This window comes from Tamandua tetradactyla, chromosome 19, assembly GCF_023851605.1.
Source record: "Tamandua tetradactyla isolate mTamTet1 chromosome 19, mTamTet1.pri, whole genome shotgun sequence".
NCBI classification, from domain to species: domain Eukaryota; kingdom Metazoa; phylum Chordata; class Mammalia; order Pilosa; family Myrmecophagidae; genus Tamandua; species Tamandua tetradactyla.
Window position 1 is genome coordinate 1,989,157 of NC_135345.1, and position 23,163 is coordinate 2,012,319.

Here is a 23,163-nt window from a genome sequence, read left to right on the forward strand (position 1 = left end):
GCATGCTGACCAGAGGGTGACTTCAGCAAAGGAAGGTTTTAATAATCAAGTGAATAAGATGACCCAATCTGTGGATGCAAGTCATCCTCTTTCCTCAGCCACTCCTGCTGTTGCCCAATGGGCTCATGAACAAAGTGGGCGTGGTGGTAGAGATGGAGGTTATGCATGGGCTCAGCAACACAGACTTTCATGCACCAAGGCCAACCTAGCTACAGCCACTACTGAGTGCTCAATCTGCCAGTAGAGAGATCTCCAATATGGCACCATTCCCCAAGGTGATCAGCCTGCTACCTGGTAGCAGGTTGATTACATTGGCCCACTTCCATCATGGAAGATGCAGTGATTTGTTCTAACTAGAACAGACACATACTATGGATATGGGTTTGCCTTCCCTGCACGCAATGCTTTCACAAAAACTACCATCTGTGGACTTACCGAATGCCTTATCCACTATCATGGTTTCCCACACAGCATTGCTTCTGAAGAAGGAATCCCCTTCACAGCAAATACAGTATGGGAGTGGGCACATGCTCATGGAATTCTCTGGCCTTACCATGTTGCCCATCATCCCAAGGCAGCTGTGTTGACAGAACAGTGGAATGACCTTTTAAAGACCCAAATATGGCATCAAATAGGTGACAATACCTTGCAGGCCTGTGGAAATGTTCTCCAGGAGGCTGTGTATGCTCTGAATCAGCAACCATTGTATGGTGCTATTTCTCCCATTGCCAGGGTCCATGGGTCCAGGAATTAAGGGGTGGTAATGAGAGTGGTACCACTCACTAACACCCCTAGTGATCCACTAGGAAAATTTTTGCTTCCTGTCCCTGAAACCTTAAACTCTGCTGGTCTACAGGCCTTAGTTCCAAAAGTAGTAGTATTTTACTAGGATACATAACAATGATTCCATTGAACTGGAAGTTAAGACAGCCATCTGGCCACTTCGGGCTTCTCATGCCACTTAATCAACAGGCACAAAAGGGGATTATTGTTCTGACTGGGGTAACTGATCCTGTCTATCAAGGGGAAATAGGATAGCAACTACACAATGGAGGTAAAGAAGAGTTTTCCTGGAATACAGGAGATCCTGTAGGGTGTCCCTTAGCACTACCATGCTCTGTTATTAAAGTCAATGGAAACTACGACAACCTAATCCAGGCAGGATTACCAATGGTACAGAAATTTCAGGAATGAAGGTTTGTGTCACTCCACCTGGCAAAGAACCACAGCCAGCTGAGATGCTTGCTGAGGATAAGGGGAACATGGAATGGGTAGGGGAAGAAGGTAGTGAAAAATATGAACTACAACTAGTTACAGAAATGAGGACTAGGGTCACATGAATATTTCCTCCCTGTTTTGTTATGAGTATGTTTGCACTTGTACACAAACAAATATCTTGTTTTCTTCTTATACGACATAAGTTGTATTGTTCATGTTATAGTATTTAACTCATAAGATATGAAGCCCATTCCCAGTTGCACACAGGACAGTTGAGTACTGTTAGGCAAAACATGACAGTAACTGTGTTCTATTTGGATATTAAGCGTGTTTCAAGGTGATGTGTATAGCTGCCAAGTTGACAAGGGGTGGACTGTGATGGTTAGGTTTTGGTGTCAAATTCGCCAAGTGATGATGCCCAGTTGTCTAATCAGGTATGCACTGGCCTGACTTGCTGCAAAGATATTTTGTGGCTGGTTAATAAATAATCAGTTGATTGTATCTGTGGCTAATTACATCTGAGATCAACTAAGGTATGCCTGTCTCCACCAACAAGATAATTCAATCAGTTGAAGGCTTTTAAGAGAGGAGAGAGCCATTTTCTTCTTCAGCCAGTGAACCTTCCCTGTGGTGTTCATCCAGACCATTTATCAGAGTTGCCAGTTTCACAACCTGACCTATGGATTTTAGACTCTTTCATTCTCACAGTTGCATGAGACACCTTTATAAATCTCATATTTACAGATATCTCTTGCTGGTTCTATTTCTCTACAGAAACCTCACTAATACATGGACTTTCAAATACCCATCATCTAGATCTTTCAATTAAAATTTAGCTGTATTTGCTTTATCATGTATCTGCCCTCTAGAAAAAAAAGTTTAAAGAAAATTCTTTATTATTTTAACCAAAAGTGTTCTATATAATTCTGATGTTAATTATACTGGACTGTAGTTTAATTCTTAAGGAAATTTAAAGTTCTCTATGGTAACAACAAGTTGTACTTTGACTATGATGCTTAAGTTAACTCTCTTCTGTTTAAACTATAAAAGTAACATATACCTGTAAAAAATCAAGTAACATAGAAATATGGAGGGAAAACTTCTCTTCTTCTTTAGGCTATGGGGCTCGGCAGACCTCTGGGTTATGCAACTTCTCATCCGTCCTCACCATCTTTCCATTCTTAAATGGAATCACAAAACTATAACTTACCATGTCTCCAATTGCCATCATCACCAAAGAACTGGAGCACTGTTCTCACAAAATCCTTAGCATTAAAACAGATAATGGGACATTCACCTTTCAGCATTTGAAATAGTAATCTCCTACAGGACAAAAAGAAATTCACTGATTTAGGCATTGCTTTACATCTATTGAGTCTGGAAAAATATTATCACTACTGCTTCTCATAGCTACCACTTACATATAGCACTGTCAGACATTCTTCTAAGTACCTTACATGGATTAATTTTAAAATCCTATAAGGTGGGTAGGATTTATTATTTGCATTTTATAGATGATAAAGCAGAGACAGAACGGTTGAGTAACATACCCAAGGTCAGAGAGCTGTTAAGGATTGTATTCTTGCCTAAAATTCTTGCTCCACAATTTCTGTAAACTGCTCAAGGCCATGTCTTCAGCAAAGTGTACCCTGCTTCCCTATTCTGATGTCCTTCTGCGGTCCATGTTTAACCATAGCATTGATCACAGCCACTGTATAAATCTGTGTCTTGAAAGCTCATCTCCTCACGAGCTCCTTCGATATGAGATAATATCAATTAACATTCATTGAACATGGGCCAAGTACTATGTTAAGCACTTCACAAAGACTGCTGTATTGAAACGTCATCAATTATCCTATTAGGCAGGTCTTAGATCCATTTTACAGATGAGGAAACTGAGGCTCAGAGAGGGTAAGCAATTTGCCCAGGGTTACACAACTGAGAAATGGCAAAGCTGGAATTTGAGACCACATCTAGCTGTTGCAAGAGCCCAAACTCTAAGCCACTAAGCTATAAATTCCTTTCTGGCAAATGCTTATTAATACATTAGTGAGGATCTTTGGACAGAGTTTAAGCAGGAAAAAAAAAAAAAACAGGAGCCCATTTAGTTCTGCCTTCAAAATCAATCTGTAGTTAGATTTGGCTAATCATGAACTATTTTTAGGTTTTCTGAACTTTCTTGTCTTATTTCTCTTTGGCTTCCCCTAAACAGGTAAGCATGCAGAGCAGGGAAAACAAGATGCCAACACCTTGATTAGACTGGACTGGAGAGGCAGTACAACAGGAAAGAGAAGAGGAAGGGGGCATGAAAAGCTTAAGAGGGGAAAGAACTAGGGACAACTGATGTGTCCCTTTCCACTTGGATACTCCTTCATGCTTGAAATCTGGAGGTACTTAATGAGATACCCTAATAACTACAGTATCATCAACTAATAAGAGATGCAAGCTAGCTATTTCTATCTTGATAAGACAACAACAAAAAGACTATCTTGTAAGCTAAAACAACAGTGTTTATAAGTCAGTTATGTTATTTGCAAAACAAAAAAGGTAGTTATAAAATAAAATAGCTCGAGTCAAGAAGGTTGAGTTCAAATCTCAAGACTCATATATAACTTTAATTATCTATCTAAACCTCAGTTTCCTCAACTACAAGTGGATTAATAAAACCTAACCTACAGAGCTGATGTGAGAGCTAAGAAGACCATGTGTGTGAAAAGACCATGCACAGTTGTTAAATAAAGGTTATGAATATTTTATGTAATAAAATTATGTGTTTGAATTTAAGTATGATTTACTTAATAATTTATGTAAATTCATTTTGAACCTCAAAGATACTACCATACAATTGTATTCCTCCCAGTAATATGGTACTTGAGGCAATATCCTCATATAACCATCCCGAAACTTATAAAAATTAAGCCTCAATATTCATCCACTCAACAAATAAATATTATCAAGCACCTTCTCTGTTCTGGTCACTGCTCTTAGTGGTGGGGATACAATAATGAAGAAAATTGATTCAACCCCCAGAGAAGGCCACAAGAAAGGCTATGAAACCTCAATACCTGAACCTCTTTGTGGGAGAGAAAGCCAGTTTTGCAGAGCTGAGGGAAGGATCCAGGAAGCTTCTTTGGTGCCTGTCATTTCTGTAATTTGTATGCATTCCTTTTTTATTTTATTTTATTTTTTGTTGTTGTTACAGTCTTATTTTTTTGCTTTTTTTTGTTTTTCTTTTTGGATGCATTTTATTTTACATGTCTCTGAACATGTCAAAAATTTAAATAATTAAAATTGAAATTTGGGTTTGGATTTATAATGTATAAATTTGTAATTTGTGACAAGAACTAGACAAAGATGAAACTGAGAGGTATAGGAACATAGTTTGTATATGCTACTGAAGTTGTTAAGTTGCTATCAAAGCAAATGAGACTGTTATAGATTTAGGATGTTAAATTTAAGCCCTATGGTAACTGAAAAAAAAAATCAAAGAACATACATACTCACATAGACAGGAAATAGAATATAAGTTACCAGGGAAGGGGCAATGGGGAGTAAATGCAAAATGAGTGTAGGGTTTCTGTTTGGAGTAAAGGAAAAGTTTTAGTAATGGAATATGGGATTAGTGCAACATGTGAATGTGATTAATCCCACTGGTTGCTTGGAAGGTGTTGGGATAGGAAGGTTTATGTTTTATGTTTCCGCAATTAAAAAATAAAAAGGAAAGAAACAGAAACTGAAGAGATAATGACAATTAAATGCAATACATGATATTGATTGAGATTTAAGATTGGAGGAAAAAATGCTCAAAAGAACATCATTAGAGCATAAGAAAAATTGGAATATAGAATGCAAGCTTTTTTAACAACACGAAATTTCTTGAACTTGCTAATTGCAATTAAGGTGTTACATAAGTGAATATCCCTGTTTGTAGGAAAAGTACTATGGAAGTATTATGTGTTCAAGAGTCATGATGTTAGAAGGGAGGAGGCCTGGGGGCATAAATGAAATCAGAAGGAAAGATAGACAATAAAGACTGAGATGGTATAATCTAGGAATGCCTCGAGTGTATAATGACAGTGACTAAATGTGCAAATTTAAAAATGTTTCTGCATGAGGAGGAACAAAGGAATGTCAATAATGCAGGGTGTTCAACATAGATGGTAATTAATATTTTAAAACTTTAACGTATGTGTGAGACAAGCAAAAAATGTTCATTTGGTACAAAATCTGTATTTCAACTAGTGGATTTCCTAATATAACTTATGTGGACAGCTTAACCAAACACCATAGTACTTGGTACCTTGCATAGGGCATGAGATTTTGTAGGTTTGTCCAGAGTGATGCCCAGATAAATCCCAGAGTGATCTGAACAGTGAATAGGAAAGTATTTGCAGAGTCCCCCAGGGGGAATGGTGAGAAAGGGGGAAAATTCAACTTCCCCAAGTGGAGAATTTTTGATATTCTCACAGGCAGTGGAGACAGCCAAAGCAATAGGCTGAGCCTCCAATCTTGGGGTTTCTTCATATGAAACTTAATCCCGCAAAGGATAGGTCAAGCCTACTTAAAATTAGGCCTTAGAGTCACCCCCAAGAGAACCTCTTCTGTTGCTCAGATGTGGCCTCTCTCTCTCAACAGACAAAGCAAGCAAGCTCACTGCTCTCCCCCTCTCTACGTGGGACATGACTCCCAGGGGTGTGGACCTTCCTGGCAATGTGGGACAGAAATCCTAGAATGATCTGGAACTCAGCATCAAGGGATTGAGAAAATCTTCTCAACCAAAAGGGGGAAGAGAGAAATGAGACAAAATAAAGTGTCAATGGCTGAGAGATTCCAAACAGAGTCTAGAGGTTATTCTTACACATTAAATAGATATCACCCTGTTTAGCTGAGGTGTAATTGAGAGGCTGGAGGGAACTGCCTGAAAATGTGGAGCTGTGCTCTGGTGGCCATGTTTCTTGAAGATAACTGTATGATGATATGGCTGTCGCAGAGTGACTGTGTGGTTGTGAGAGCCTTTTGTGTCTGATGTTCCTTTTGTCTACCTTATCGATGGACAAGTAAAACATATGGATTAAAAGTAAGCAAGTAATGGGGGAACAAATGTTAAAATAAATTTAGTAGGTTGAAATGCTGGTGATCGGTGAAGGGGAGGGTAAGGGGTCTGGTATGTATGAATTTTTTGTTTTATTTTTATTGCTTTTTCTGAATTGATGCAGATGTTCTAAGAAATGATCATGATGATGAATATACAACTATGTGATGATAGTGTGAATTGTTGTTTATATAACAAGAATGGAATGATCATATAAGAATGTTTGTGTTTGTACGTGGATATGTATCATAAATAAAAAATAAATTAAAAAAAAAAAAGAAAAAAGAAGAGTCATGATGTATACAACCTGCTCAGGAGAGCCAAAGAGAAAGACAGGGAGAGAGAGTGATAGAAACAATGATACAGTAAAAATGTAAATGCTAAAATTGGTAGATGTGAATATCCGGAGGTGGGATGGGGGTATGTTGACGTTCTGTGGGGGGTGTTATACTGTTTCATATATATATATTTTTTCTTATTCACAAATCTTCACACACATACATTCCACGCATGGTGTACAATCAATGGCTCACAATAGCATCACATAGTTGTGTATTCATCACTATGATCATTTTTAAAACACTGGCATCACTCCAGAAAAATAAAAATAAAAAAGATAAAAACTCATACATACCATTTCTCTTGCACCTCCCTCTCATTGACCACTAGTACTTTCAGCTACCCCAATTTATTTTACCCCATATCCCCCCTACTATTTATTTAATTTTTATCCATATATATATATTTTGGGCAGGGCACGGTGGCTCAGCTGGCAAGAATGCTTGCCTGCCATGCCAGAGGACCCAGGTTCGATTCCTGGTGCCTGCTCATGTTAAAAAAAAAACAAAAACAAAAACATACATATATATTTTTTTACTCATCTGTCCATACTCTGGATAAAAGGAGTATCAGCAAGATTTTCACAATCACACAGTCACATCATAAAAGTTATATGTTTATACAATCGTCTTCAAGAATCAAGGCTACTGGAATACAGCTCAACAGCTTCAGGTTGTTGTACTATTTTTGTAACTGCTCAGTGACTTTGAAATTATTTCAAAATAAAAAGTTTAAAACACTGGGAATTTGGGAAATTTTAAATTTAGAACAGAACAGACATGCAAGTACTATATATGATAACTAATAGAGATTTCTTGCCTGGCAAATTGATGATGTGCCTCTTGTTCTTGGCCCCAGATAGAAGACTGCCCCACTTGTATGAAGACACACATATCATCTGAAGGGAGCTCCTGCACAAGAACACCACCAGAGGCTGAGATGTCCAAGGCAGGATCACTGCCTTCCTCCTCTTGGCCCTTCAGTAATACTACAATTCCTTTAACAGAGGAAATTAGAGCCTGTGAATACACAAGAGGACAAAGTTTCAAAATTTAAAAAAAAAACACTTATTCAAGGAAAATGTTATATTTTATAATAAAGCAATATAAAGACCTGAAATTAAACTTGTAAATGGACAGCCCTTTTAATGACAGTCAAGGCCTAAAGCCAAACTCATGCTTTTACCTCAAAATCTGTTCTCCTCCTACGCTAGTTTGAAAAGATTATGTACCCTAAAAAAGGCATCCATCTTGTGGATCTCTTAGTCCCTAGTCAGCACTATAGGTTGGAAACTTGAATAGGTCATCCCCATGGAGATGTGACTGACACAATTGTGGGTATTAACCTTTCATTAGATGGAGCTATGACTCTATCCATTCCAGGTGGGTCTTGATTAGTTTACTGGACTCCTTTAAAAGAGGAAGCATTTCGGAGAAAGCTTGAGAGCATCCAGAGAGCAAGGAGAACCATGAGAGCCCACATAGTCAGAGACCCTGGAGATGAAGGAAAACGCTCCTGGGGGAGCTTCATGAAACAAGAAGCCTGGAGAGAAAGCTAACAGATGTTACCATGATCACCATGTGCCTTTCCAGTTGAGAGAGAAACCCTGAACTTCATCAGCCTTTCTTGGGCGAAGGTAACCTCTTGTTGGAGCCTTAATTTGGACGTTTTTATAGACTTGCTTTATTTGGGACATTTTCATGGCCTTAGCACTGTAAACATGCAACTTATTAAATTTCCCCTTTTAAAAGCCATTCCATTTCGGGTACATCGCATTCCAGCAGCTTGCAAGCCAGGAGAGATTTTGGTACCAGAGAAGCAGGCTGCTGCCACCAACAAAACATATATATGATCTGTATTCTTAAAATTATAAAATGCCGATGAAAGAAATTAAAGACCTAAATAACAAAGAGACATACTAAGTTAAAGGACCAGAAGACTCAGCATAGTAAGTATATTAGGCCTCCCAAGTTAATCTATTGAACCAAAAAGGTCAATAACCTTAAGTACAAGAAACATGAAGAAAACTCGACCAAGGCATATTATAATTGAATTGCTTAAAACAAGTGATTTAAAAAACTCAAAAAGTTCAGTGGTAGAATGCTCACCATCTGTGCAGGAAACCTGGGTTCGATTCCCAGATTATGCACCTAAAAAAAAAAAACTCTAACAGCATGAGAAAAAACCACTTTATAAAGGCAAAAACGAAGAACAGGGGCAACAGAAGATTTCTGGTGGGAAATAAAGTAAGGTCATAGGCAGTAGAGCGACATCTTCAAAAAGAAAGAAGTGAAAGAATAAAAGTGGCAACTATAATTCTTCAGCCAGCAAAACAGCTTTCAAAAATGAAAGGTAAAGGAAGACTTGTACACTAAACACTACAAAATATTGCTAAAAGAACTCAAAGATATAAACAAATGAAGAAACAACTTGTGTTCATGGATCAGAAAACTCAATACCGTTAAGACAGCAAATATCCAAAAACAATCTATAGATACACACAATATTGAACTCCCTAATTTTCCTCTTTGTCTCCTACATATCCTGGACTAGGCACTGGAAATACTCACAAGGAAACCCAAATGGGTGGAGACAAAAAAGCCCAAAGAAAAGACTGCCATCTCAAGCAAAAGGACTAATAAAGGGACAGCCAAGAGAGCCAGCAACCTTTTTGACAATACCCACCCTACCCAGGCAAAAAACACAGAAATTCCACCCCCATCAGTAGAGGCAAGTAGAGAGTCTACACTTTCAATCCCCGCATAGAAGCAACAAGACATCGCTTTCCATCCCTGCAGGATCATCAGAGGCCCAGTGAAAAGCCAGGACTTCCACCCATGCTCATTAGCAGAAAGCCCCCCTCTCTCCTCATGATGTCAGCCAAGGCCAAGTGTGGATGTGGGACTTCCACCTCCTCCTGATAGTAAAAAAGTGTTACCCTCCTCCCCCACCAGTGTGCTATCAATGGAGAGCTGCTAAAATGGAAGATATAAAATCCAAAGCCTTGTAATATAACACCCAAAATATCCAGGATACAATAAGAAATCACTTATACCCAAAATTTTAAGAATCTCAATTTGAATGAGAAAACTTGAATGACAAACAATAAATGCTAACATTACAAGACTACAAGATCCTAGAATCATCTGGCAAGGATTTTATTTTAAAAATGCTCTACTGAGCAATTATGAACATGCTAGTAATGAATGAAAAAAAATAGAAAGTCTCAACCAAAAAAAAGAAGAGTCTAATAAAAATTTTATAGTTGAAAAATAAGTAACTGAAATAAAATAACTCACAGGATGGGTCAGGTTGGAGGGAACAATATGAAATCATTTTCATATTAAAGTAAAATATAATAAAAGCATTAAGTATGAATATAAAAATATTAGTTTTACTACATGTATTTTGCTGAAAATATCAGTAAATATTTCATAATACCATATTACCATATCAAAGATTTTTTTTAATTTAGTATTAAAAACACAAAAGTTATTCAATTTTAAAACACAGAACATAGAAGGTTTATGTAAAAATATGAATATAATCAACACTAGCTAAAATTAGTATATAAGTAGTCTCACTAACTGACAAAATACACAAAAGCTCTTGGGCTATAACCATATATTGTTAATCACTTACCATTTGTTAGGATTGAACCATGTCCTCCACAGAAGATACATTCAAATCTTAATCCACGTTCCTGTGGGTGTGAGCCCTCTTGTAAATAGAACCCTCTGAAGATGCTATAATTAGTTAAGGGGTGTCCAAACCAAATAAGGGTGGGTCTTAATCCATACAACTGAAAGCCTTATCAAGACAGGAAATTCAGTCGCAATCAGTGAAGAGGTGTCAGAAATCAGAAGTAGAAGCCAGAAGTCAATGGAACCCAGAATTCAGAAGTCAGTGGAAACCAGAAGAGAAGACACAAAGAAAGAGAGACTGTCATGAGACACAGGACTGCCATCACCAGAATGCTACCAACATTCTGGTAGCAGGGAGAAGGCATGGCCTTGCCAACATCTTGATTTTACACTTTGGGACAGTTTGAAGCTGTATGTACCCCAGAAGAGATCATGTTCTTTTAATCCATTCCTATGGGTGTAGACCTATTGTGAGTGGGACCTTTTGATTACGTTATTTCCGCGGAAGAATGCCCTAGGTGGGTCTTACGGCAGAACACAGTAAAAAGCCCCAGTGAGGCTAAGAGAGACAAGCTAAAAAGGAGAAAGCGGTAGAAGTTCAGAGAGGAAGACACTGAAACCAGAAACTGGAAGCAACGAAACCCATGAGAGAAGGGAGAGAAAGACCAGCAGACGTCACCATGTGCTTTTTCATGTGACAGGAGTCCCAGATAGCTAGCAGCCTTTCTTTAGGAAGAAGACATCATCCTGATGATGTCTTGATTTGAATATTTTTCAATCTCAGAACTGAAAACTTGTAAATTAATAAATCCCCATTGTTACATTGCATTTTGTCAGCTTTAAACAAACTGAAAGACTTCTAGCCTTCAGTTGTGAGATAAATTGTTTACTGAAACCAACCTTTTATGTGATATGTGTCATAGCAGCTCTGGCAAACTAAGATAACATTAGAGGGGGGAAAGGGGCTTAAAATCTTATTTCTTATTCTCCTCTCAAAATCTGACACTAAGAAAATTGGCTTCTTTTATGCTGTCCGCCCATCCAAACAAAACCAAAAACTGTTTACTGACCTGGTCAGTACTTAGCTGGGTTGAACCATCCATATACATCAGAGTTACCACAAGGGCTGCTGCCTGTTTGAACATTTCAATCAGCTGGCTTTTCTCAAACTCTTCCAAATACCTAATATCACAAAAATGGTTTTTAAACGCTCTTGAGTTCCCAGAATTTAGGTAGGATTCAACCTCATCATCATCATCTCGTAATGTCATATGTTTACTTGTCTTCTCTAATGGATTACTGCATGCAATATGTTTTCTTTTAAAATTCATGTTTTCCTTGTTTTCATTATTTGTATTTTCCATTTGGAAATGTTTTCTTGTATGTCCTATTTTCTGTAGAACTGAAGCCTTCTGAATACACGGTGGAACTAAACCACCGGAAACAGGCAAGGAGCTGATGGTCTGCTTTTGGGCAGTAGACAATTGATCTATAGGTCTGGCTGTTGAAGGCTGGGGACACAGCTTGATGGAAGCTCTTAATGTTTGGGTTGTTAAAGAATTAAGATTCTGTAGGAAAAAGAAAATATTATATTAGAATATGGATTCATAAGATATATCTACAATTTGTAAGCTAAGTTCTAAGCTGACGAGGGGATAAAAAGCCTCATTTTATCTATGCTCAACTTTCTAAGTGAAATGAATCAGTGCCTTCTAGAGTAGGGATTTTTTGAAACCAAGGAAGAAGTGCATATGTAAATCGCAGGGCTGAGTAGGGACAAGTTCAAACAACCCTGGCCCCAAAGCTGTTCTGGAAATCTTTTGCATGTAACAGGAGCTGCCAGGGAAGGGAGTGAGGCACACGTGTGTAGAGTGAAGAATCAACAATTCACAACATCCAAGTGGAGACCATTCATGGAGAAAATGAAGTCATCCACACCATTTGATAAGTCATTCTGGCCACTTATGCTCTTTAACTGCTCAAATAGCCTTTCTATCAGTTAGAAGCTGTTTTTGGTTTTTAGCGACTGTTAGCACGGCTACACCCCAGATCTTTTCAAGGGGCCTACTCCACATGAGCCCCCTAAACCCTACCACTCTGTTACCTCTTTCCCTTCCCAGCCTACAAGATTCTCCCATGCTAAAGTAAAACCCCTCCTTGGTCTTTATTATTACTCTACTCCCTTTCTATCGAAGGCAGACTTCTAGGAAGAGAAGCCCATCCTCATGGCCTACAGGTCCCCCTCACCCCTCCTATTTATACCAGAGCCTTTGAAGATTGTACTTTCCCACCCCACCCTCCCCTTCTTTCCCCCTTCTCCATACGACTCTGAAAGAGCTCCCACTAAGATCACCAATTTTGAATCCTATAATCTCTGTTATAACTCAATTAGATGGTGAAACACCCATCTATTCCTTGTGTGTCAACTTTGCTTTCAAAATTCGTTTTTCCCATACAGAATTATACTATTAATGGCTTGGAGTTTGAAGTCATACAGCCTCAGTACACATTTCAACTTTACTATATACTACTTGTGTGACCATGTCTCAGTTTCCTCATCTGAAAAAAAATGGGAGTCATCTCATAGGGTTGCTGTGAGGAGTCATAATATACCTTAAGCCCTCAAAATGGTAACAGTGCATAAAAAGTATGTCTAAATCATCCCCATTTTGCGATAAAGAGTTTAAGTTAGATTAAGTAAAGCGGGGACTAGAACAGGTTGTGTGGCTCCAGAGTTCATGTCCTTACCACTATTCTGCCCCCACCATTTCATACACAAGGCCTTTGAAAATAGACCTTTGCTTATCTCTCCTCTCCAGTACAACCTATGTAACTCAGCCACTGTGAATTTTATACTCCAACTTTTCTGAACTTCTATTATTTCTACTTTCCCAAAGTTCTAAGCTATCTTCCCTTATTAAACTAAAAAGAAATTCTTTGTCATCTTTCCCTTGTTCACTAAAGGTGGAAGTCTTTACCTGACCAACTCAGACATAATTTCACATTTCAAAAAGAGTTCCCATGGGATGAGCCAAGATCTGGCATCAAGGGATTGAGAAAGACTTCTTAACCAAAAGGGGAAAGAGAGATATCAGACAAAATAAAATTTCAGTGGCTGAGACATTTCAGAGTTGAGACGTTATCGTGGAGGCTATTCTTATGCATTATATAGATATCCCTTTTTAGTTTATGGTATATTGGAGTGGCTGGAAGGAAGTACCTGAAATTGTTGAGCTTTGTTCCAGAAGGCTTGATTCTTTTTTTTTTTCTTTTTCTATTTATTTAATTATTCTTTATTTATTTACTTATTTTTTAAATACCAAAAAACACCTAACAAACACAAACATTCCTATTTTGATCATTCCGTTCTACATATATAATCAGTAATTCAAAATATCATCACATAGTTCCCTATTCATCATCATGCTCATTTCTTGGAACATTTGCATTTATTCAGAAAAAGAAACAAAATGAAAACAGGAAAAAAATTTATACATACCATACTCCTTACCCCTCCCTTTCATTGATCACTAGCATTTCAAAATAAATTTATTTTAACATTTGTTCCCCGATTATTTATTTTTATTCCATATGTTCTACTCTTCTGTTGACAAGGCAGATAAAAGGAGCATCAGACACAATGTTTCACAATCACACAGTCACATTGTGAAAGTTATTTCATTATACAATCATCTTCAAGAAACATGGCTATTGGAACACAGCTCTACATTTTCAGGCAGTTTCCTCCAGCCTCTCTATTACATCTTGACTAACAAGGTGCTATCTACTTAATGCGTAACAATAACCTCCAGGATAAACTCTTGACTCTGTTTGGAATCTCTCAGGCTTTGATACTTTGTCTCATTTCACTCTTTCCCCTTTTGATCCAGAAGGTTTTCTCAATCCCTTGATGCTGAGTCTCAGCTCATTCTAGGGGTTTTTTCAATCCCTTGATGCAGAGTCTCAGCTCATTCTAGGATTTCAGTCCCACATTGCCAGGAAGGTCCACACCCCTGGTGGTCATGTCCCACGTAGACAGGGAGAGGGTGGTGAGTCTGCTTGCTGTGTTGGCTGAAGAGAGAGGCCACATCTGAGCAACAAAAGAGGTTCTCTTGGGGGTGACTCTTAGGCCTAATTTTAAGCAGGCTTGACATATCCTTTGTGGGGTTAAGTTTCATATGAACAAACCCCAAGATTGGGCACTCAGCCTACAGCTTTGGTTGTTCACACTGCTTGTGAGAATATCAAGATTTCAACTCGGGGAAGCTGAATTTCCCCCCGTTCTCACCATTCCCTGAAACGGACTTTGCAAATACTTTTTTATTCACTGTTCAAATCACCTGGGATTTATCAGGGCATCACTCTGGACAAACCAACAAAATCTTATATCCTATTCGAGGTTCCATGTACATATGGTGTTCAATTAAGCTGTCTACGTAAGTTATATGAGGAAATGCATTAGTCAAAATATAACTTTTGTACCAAACAAACATTTTTTGATTTAGTCTCACACATAAGTTGAAATTTTAAAATATTAATTACCATCTATTTTCAGCACCCTGCAGTAATGACATTCCTTTGTTCTTCCTCATGCAGAAACATTTTTTAAATTTGTACAGTCACTATCATTACACACTCTAGGCATTATACTATTTCAGTCTTTATGGTCTATCTTTTTTTCTGATTTCATTTGTGCCCTCAGCCCTCCTCCATCATTCTCAAATTCAGTTTCATTCAGTATTTTAAAATAATTGTATTACAGTTAGGTTGTATTCTGCTGTCCATTTCTGAGTTTTTACATTTAGTCCTGTTGCACAATCTGTATCCCTTCAGCTCCAATTACCTAATATCTTACCCTATTTCTATCTTCTGATGGTCTCTGTTGCCAACAAAATTATCCAAGTTTATTCACTAATGTAAGTTCATATCAGTGAGATTATCCAGTATTTGTCCTTTTGTTTCTGGCTAATCTCATTCAGCATAATGTCCTTAAGGTCCATCCATGTTGATACATATTTCATGACTTTATTCTGTTTTACAACTACATAATATTTCATTGTATGCATATACCACAGTTTGTTTAGTCACTCATCTGTTGATGGACATTTTGGCTGTTTCCATCGTTTTGCAATTGTAAATAATGCCGCTATAAACATTGGTGTGCAAATGTCCGTTTGTGTCCTTGCCCTCATGTCCTCTGAGTAGATACCTAGCAATGATATTTTCGGATCATATGGCAATTCTATCTTTAGCTTTTTGAGGAACAGCCAAACTGCCTTCCACAGCGGTTGTAACATTTGACATTCCCACCAACAGTGGATAAGTATGCCTCTTTCTCCACATCCTCTCCAGCACTTGTCATTTTCTGTTTTATTGATAATGGCCATTCTGGTGGGTGTGAGATGATATCTCACTGTGGTTTTGATTTGCATTTCTCTAATAGTCATGGAAGTTGTCCATCTCTTCATGTGCCTTTCGACCATTTGTATTTCATCTTCTGCGAAGTGTCTCTTAAGTCTTTTGCCCATTTTGTAATTGGGTTGGCTGTCTTTTTGTTGTTGAGTTGAACAATCTCTATAAATTCTGGATACTAGACGTTTATCTGATATGTCACTTCCAAATATTGTCTCCCATTGTGTAGGCTATCTTTTCACTTTCTTGATGAAGTTCTTTGATGTGCAAAAGTGTTTAATTTTGAGGAGTTCCTATTTCTTTCTTGCTTGCTTTCTTGAATGCTATTGCTTTGGGTGTAAGGTCTAGAAAACCGCCTCCAAATATAAGATTCCCTACATTTTCTTCTAACATCTTTATGGTGTTATATCTAATATTTAGGTCTTTGATCCATTTTGAGTCAACTTTCATATAGGGTGTGAGATATGGTTCCTCTTTCATTCTTTTGCATATGGATATCCATTCTCTAGATACCATTTATTGAAGAGACTGTTCTGTCCCAGGTGAGTTGGCTTGACTGCCTTATCAAAAATCAATTGTCCATAGATGAGAGAGTCTATATCTGAACGCTCTATTCGATTTCAATGATCAATATATCTATCTTTATGCCACTACCATGCTGTTTTGACCATGGTAGCTTCATAATATGCCTTAAAGTCAGGTAGTGTGAGACCTCCGACTTCATTTTTTTTTCCTCAGGATACTTTTAGCTATTTGGGGCACCTGCCCTTCCAAATAAATTTGGTTACTGGTTTTTCTATTTCTGAAAAGTAAGTTGATGGGATTTGCATTGAATCTGTAGATGAATTTAGGTAGAATTGACATCTTAACTATATTTAGTCTTCCAATCCATGAACATGGTATGCCCTTCCATCTATTTAGGTCTTCTGTGATTTCTTTTAACAATGTCTTATAGTTTTCTTTGTATAGGTCTTTTGTCTCTTTAGTTAAATTTATTCCTAAATATTTCATTCTTTTGGTTGCAATTGTAAATGGAATTTTTTTCTTGATTTCCCACTCAAATTGTTCATTACTAGTTTATAGAAACACTACAGATTTTTGAGTGTTGATCTTGCAACCTGCCACTTTGCTGTACTCATTTATTAGCTCCAATAGTTTTGCTGTGGATTTTTCGGGGTTTTCAACATATAGTATCATGTCATCTGCAAACAGTGAGAGTTTTACTTCTTCCTTTCCAATTTTGATGCCTTGTATTTCTTTTTCTTGTCTAAGTGCTCTGGCTAGAACTTCCAACACAATGTTGAATAACAGTGGTGATAGTGACATCCTTGTCTTGTTCCTGATCTTAGGGGGGAAATTTTCAGTTTTTCCCCATTGAGGATGATGTACGCTGTGGGTTTTTCATATATTCCCTTTATTATTTTGAGGAAGTTCCCTTCTATTCCTATCCTTTGAAGTGTTTTCAACAGGAAAGGATGTTGAATTTTGTCGGATGCCTTTTCTGCATCAATCAAGATGATCATGTGGTTTTTCTGCTTTGATTTGTTGATATGTTGTATTACATTAATTGATTTTCTTACGTTGAACCATCTTTGCATACCTGGGATGAATACTACTTGGTCATGATGTATAATTCTTTTAATGTGTTTCTGGATTCGATTTTCTAGAATGTTGCTGAGGATTTTTGCATCTATATTCATTAGAGATATTTGTCTGTAGTTTTCTCTTTTTGTAATATCTTTGTCTGGCTTTGGTATGAGGGTGATGTTGGCTTCATAGAATGAGTTACGTAGCTTTCCCTCTTCTTCAACTTTTTGGAAGAGTTTGAGCAGAATTGGTACTAATTCTTTCTGGAATGTTTGGTAGAATTCAGATGTGAAGCCATCTGTTCCTGGACTTTTCTTTTGGGGGAGCTTCTTCATGACTGATTCTTTACGTGTGATTGGTTTGTTGAGGTTGTCTATTTCTTCTAGGGTCAAGGTTGGTTGTCATGCCTTTCTAGAAAATTGTCCATTTCATCTACATTGTTGTATTTATTAGCATAAAGTTGCTCATATTATCCTATGATTACTTCCTTTATTTCTGTGGGATCAGTGGTTATGTCTCCTCTCCCATTTCTGATCTTATTTATTTGCATCCTCTCCTTTTTTGTGTCATTCTCGCTAAGGGTCCATCAATCTTAATTGATTTTCTCATAAAACCAGCTTCTGGTTTTGTTGATTTTCTCAACAGTTTTCATGTTCTCAATTTCATTTATTTCTGCTCTAATCTTCATTATTTCTTTCCTTTTGCTTGTTTTGGGGTTAGTTTGCTGTTCTTTCTCTACTTCTTCCAAGTGGACAATTAATTCCTTGATTTTTGCCCTTTCTTCTTTTTTGATATAGGCATTTAGGGCAATAAATTTCCCTCTTAGCACTGCAGTTGCTGCATCCCATAAGTTTTGATGTGTTGTGCTTTCATTTTCTTTTGCCTTAAGATATTTACTGATTTCTCTTGTAATTTCTTCCTTGACCCACTGGTTATTTAAGAGTGTGTTGTTGAGCCACCACATATTTGTGAATTTTCTGGCACTCTGCCTATTATTGATTTCCAACTCCATTCTTTTACAATCTGAGAAAGTGTTCTGCATGATTTCAATCTTTTTTAATTTATTGAGACTTGCTTTGTGACCCAGCATATGGTCTATCCTTGAGAATGATCCATGAGCACTTGAGAAAAAGGTGTATCCTGCTGTTGTGGGGTGTAATGTCCTATAAATGTCTGTTAAATCTAGCTCATTTGTTGTATTATACAAATTCTGTTTCTTTATTGATCCTCTGTCTAGATGTTCTGTCCATTGATGAGAGTAGTGAATTGAAGTCTCCAACTATTACGGTAGATGTCTATTTCTCTTTTCAGTGTTTGCCACATGTAGTTTGGAGCATTCTGGTTGGGTGTATAAATATTTATGATTGTTATGTCTTCGTGCGGAATTGTTCCTTTTATTAATACATAGTATCCTTCTTTGTCTCTTTTAACTCCTTTACATTTGAAGTCTAATTTGTTGGATATTACTATAGCTACTCCTGCTCTTTTCTGTTTGTTACCTTCATGAAATATCTTTTCCCAACCTTTCACTTTCAACCTATGTTTATCCTTGGGTCTAAGATGTGTTTCCTGTAGACAGTATATAGATGGGTCCTGTTTTTTAATCCAATCTGCCAGTCTATGTCTTTTGATTAGGGAGTTTAATCCATTAACATTTAGTGTTATTACTGTACGGGTAGTACTTTCTTCTACCATTTTGCCTTTTGGATTTTATATGTCATATCTAATTTTTCTTCTTTTTACCTTTACTCATAGTCTTCCTTTCTATACTCTTCTCCACATCTCTCTTTCCTGTCTTTTTGTATCTGCCTCTAGTGCTCCCTTAAGTATTTCTTGTAGAGCTGTCTCTTGGTCACAAATTCTCTCAGTGATTTTTTTGTTTTGTCTGAAAATGTTTTAATTTCTCCCTCATTTCTGAAGGACAGTTTTGCTGGATATAGAATTCTTGGTTGGCAGTTTTTCTCTCTTAGTAATTTAAATATATCATCCCACCGTCTTCTCGCCTCCATGGTTTCTGCTGAGAAATCTACACATAGTCTTATTGGGCTTCCCTCATAGGTGATGGATTGCTTTTCTCTTGCTGTTTTCAAGATTCTCTCTTTCTCTTTGACCTCTGACATTCTGATTAGTGTCTTGGAGTACATCTATTTGGATCTATTCTCTTTGGAGTATGCTGCACTTCTTGGATCAGTAATTTTAAGTCTTTCATCAGAGTTGGGAAGTTTTCAGTGATAACTTCCTCCATTAGTTTTTCTCCTCCTTTTCCCTTCTCTTCTACTTTTGGGATACCCACAACATGTATATTCGTGTGCTTCATATTGTCATTTAATTCACTGAGTCCCTGCTCATATTTTTCCATTTTTTCCCCTATATTTTCTTTTGCTTGTTGGATTTCAGAAGTCTCGTGCTCCAGTTCACTGATCCTATCTTCTGCCTCTCGAAATCTAACATTAAAGCTTTACATTGTTTTTCTCATCTCTTCTACTGTGCCTTTCATTCCATAAGTTCCATGATTCGTTTTTTCAGACTTTCGATTTCTTCTTTTTGTTCATTCCTTGCCTTCTTTATATCCTCCAATTCACTGATTTGATTTTTGATGAGGTTTTCCATGTCTGTTCATATATTCTGAATTAATTGTTTCAACTCCTGTATTTCATTTGAATTGTTGGTTTGTTCCTTTGACTGGGCCATATCTTCAGTTTTCCTAATGTGATTTGTTATTTTTTGCTGGTGTCTAGGCATTTAATTACCTTAATTAGTTTATTATGGAGATTGTTTTCACTTCTTTTATCTAGGGTTTTCTTGCTGGATGAATTTGTTGTCTGTCTGTTCTTTCACATTCAGTTCAGCTTTTCTGGACCTCTTTTAGCTTAGGTTTTGTTTAGCACATCAGAATTTCTCAGTTCTTTTGTTTCCTTGTTTCTTGCCCTGCCTGTATGGTGCCTTTTTCCCCCCACCCTTAGGAGGGTCTACTTTGGTATTATAGATCTCAGCCAGATTTTCCCAGACCAAACTGGCCTCCTGTCAGGAGGAGAGTCATCTGCATCAGTTTTCCCTGAGGGTGAGATCCAGCAGGTTGAACGTCTTTCCTGTGAAGTCTCTGGACTCTGTTTTCCTTATCCTGCCCAGTATGTGGCGCTTGTCTGCCTGTGGGTCTGACCAGCATAAGATGATGCAGTACCTTTAACTTTGGCAGACTCTCCCTACTGGGGGCATGATGGAAACAGAGGAGAGGTTGTAGGCTGGCTTTAATGGCTTCAAATTACCAAGCCCTGGTGTCTGAATTCCTTAAGGGAGGGATTCCACCTGAGTTCGGCTTCACCCCTCCCTGGGGAAGACACAGGCTCCATACAAGCCCTCAAAGGAGCTTGTTTCTGCCTATGCCTGGGGCAGCTGCAGCCTGAGAAGTCCTACTCCTGTATCCAAAGGCAGTCAAGCCTTTGTAGAAACACAGCTACAAAAATCTGTTTTGTTTTTTTTCTTTTTCCATCAGCCCTGCCCCCTTGGCCCCAGGGCAAAAATAAGCACCCGCCACTTTGACCAGGTTCACCTGAGCTGGGGGCCTAATTTTAGTTCAGAATTTATTAATTAATTCCACAATTGGTGTTTGGTTGTGGTCAGCCCTACTGCTAGTAAAGCCCCTTTCATTTCCCCTCTGGGAAGCAGCCTGTCGGGGAGGGGCGCTGGCTGCCACGGCTTGGCGGACTCATGGTTCTGGGGGGCTCGCAGCTGGTCCAGCTGGTCCAGACTGGGATGCGCTGTGTGTCCGGTCACTGACTTGGCCCCAGGAGCTGTTCTGTAGTGTTCCTGGTTATTTAGTAGGTGTTCTGGAGGACTAAATCACGCACCTTGCTAAGCCGCCATCTTGACACCTCCCTCTTGATCTCAGAGGCCTTGATTCTTGAAGACAATGTGTAAAGATATAACGTTTATGTTATGACTGTGTGATTGCGAAAACCTTTTCATCCAGAATATGGACAGATGAGTAAAAAAAAATAATAAATAAATAATAGGGGGAATAAAAGGTTAAAAAAAATGGTAGATTGCAACACAAGTGGTGAAATGAGAGGGAGTGGTAAGGAGTGTGGGATAAGTTTTTTTCTTTTTCCTTTCTTTTTCTGGATTGATACAAATGTTCTAAAAATGACCATGGTGATGGGTCCCCAACTATATGATGATACTGTGAACCAGTGATTGTACACAATGTATGACTGTATGTGTGTGAAGATTTCTCAATAAAAATGTAAAAAAAAAAAAGAGATCCCAGTCTCTTCTTGCCACCACCAAGAGAAAAATAAACAGCAAACCAAAACAGAGTAAGAACTGGCTTAGCTGCCTTTTCTGTTGCTCCCAGAGCACACTGGACTCACTTCTCTCATGGTACTTCTCACACAATACTGTAGGTACCTAATGTACTCTGTCTTTCCCTTCCACTTTTTATCCAAATTAGATCACAGTTTCTTCAGAGCTAGAACTCATTTTTTTTTAATTTACCATAGAATCTTCAGTGTATAGTATATGGTAAACATTTAATAGGTATTTGTTGAATACATGATCTGTTTAGAATTATTCATATTTGCAATGATCTACCTTTTTTCCCAGTGATTGATTCTTCTTATCCTCAGGTAGTACTGAATACTTATCACTGGATTTGTTCTCCACTCCTGCAGCTTTTAAAAACACACACAAAAATATAGGGCATTAAAGAACCAGTGAAATCTAAATCAAATACTTAGCTAAACATTGAAAACAGCCTCTACAATCATGCTACTCACTCATTTTTAATTTGTATTTAAAGCAATGCAAAAAAATTCACAATCAAATGCATATTACTACTACAGTAAACCACTTATGTAAAGTATTTTCAAATTAATTGGAGACAGGTCTGTATAACAGTGAAATGTTTATTGATAATTATTACTTTGTATTTGCAATTGAATATTTATTTCTGAAAACCCAAGGTCAACATTTTATAGAAACCTTATGTTAAGTTTATAAGCTGCTGGAATGCAATAAACTAGAAACAGGAATGGCTTTTAAAAAGGGAATTTTAATAAGTTATAAGTTTACAGTTCTAAGCCTATAAAAATAAACAAACTAAGGTATCCAGAGAAAGATACCTTAGTTCAAGGAAGGCCAATGGATCTGCTAACAGCTCTGTCAATGGGGCAGTCCACATGGCAGCATCTGCTGGTCCCTTGCTCCTAGGCTTCATTGCTTTCAGCCTCTAGTCCTGAGGGGGCTCTTCACTTTGATTCTCTAGGGCTGCCTTGCATCTCTTGGCTTCCCTTGGCTCTCTCCAGTTTCTGACTTGCTTAACACCTCATGGTAATGTCTGCTGGGCTCCAGGAATCTCCAGACATCCGTGTCTCTGTTCTCCCAGTGTCGCCATCTGTGTCAAGCTCAGCTCTGAAGTTTGTGTCAGCTCTCTCCCTGTCGGCTCTGCTAGTTCTCTCCAAAATGTTTCATCTTTTAAAGCACTCCAGTAAACTAATCAAGACCCACCTGGAATGGGTGGAGTCACATCTCCGTCCAGTCAAAAGTTCACAGCCACAATTGGAAATGTCACATATCCATGGAGACAGTCTCATCAAAAGTTTCTGCCCTACAGTACTGAATTAGGATTAAAAGAAATGGCTGTCCCCACAAGATTGAATCAGCATTAAAACATGGCTTTTCCGGGTACATAATATCTTCAAACCAGCACATTTTATAAATATAAAGGCTTGAAGAAATTCTTAGACTGAGTAATATTGTAATGGAAAAATTAAGAGGTTCAATAAAACACCATTAATACAAACTTCCTATTTATATTTTATTTTAATTTTAATAAACCTAGGATGAACAGGTGACGGAACCAGGATCCAACCC

At 37.8% G+C, this 23,163-nt stretch overlaps 1 protein-coding gene across 2 annotated transcripts in view; it reads right to left on the reverse strand.

Annotated features, from left to right (window-relative positions):
* Window positions 1–23,163, reverse strand: part of POLN (DNA polymerase nu) — a 300,052-nt gene that overhangs the window by 216,879 nt on the left and 60,010 nt on the right. Inside the window, exons 3-6 of one of the 2 annotated variants that reach the window (XM_077136233.1) lie at window positions 21,883–21,962; window positions 11,364–11,861; window positions 7,469–7,668; window positions 2,429–2,541 (exon numbers count right to left, since the gene is read on the reverse strand). In XM_077136233.1, coding sequence (XP_076992348.1) covers window positions 2,429–2,541; window positions 7,469–7,668; window positions 11,364–11,861; window positions 21,883–21,962 — 891 coding nt within the window. The remainder of the gene's footprint in view (window positions 1–2,428; window positions 2,542–7,468; window positions 7,669–11,363; window positions 11,862–21,882; window positions 21,963–23,163) is intronic. The other variant, XM_077136234.1, reaches the window with a different exon arrangement.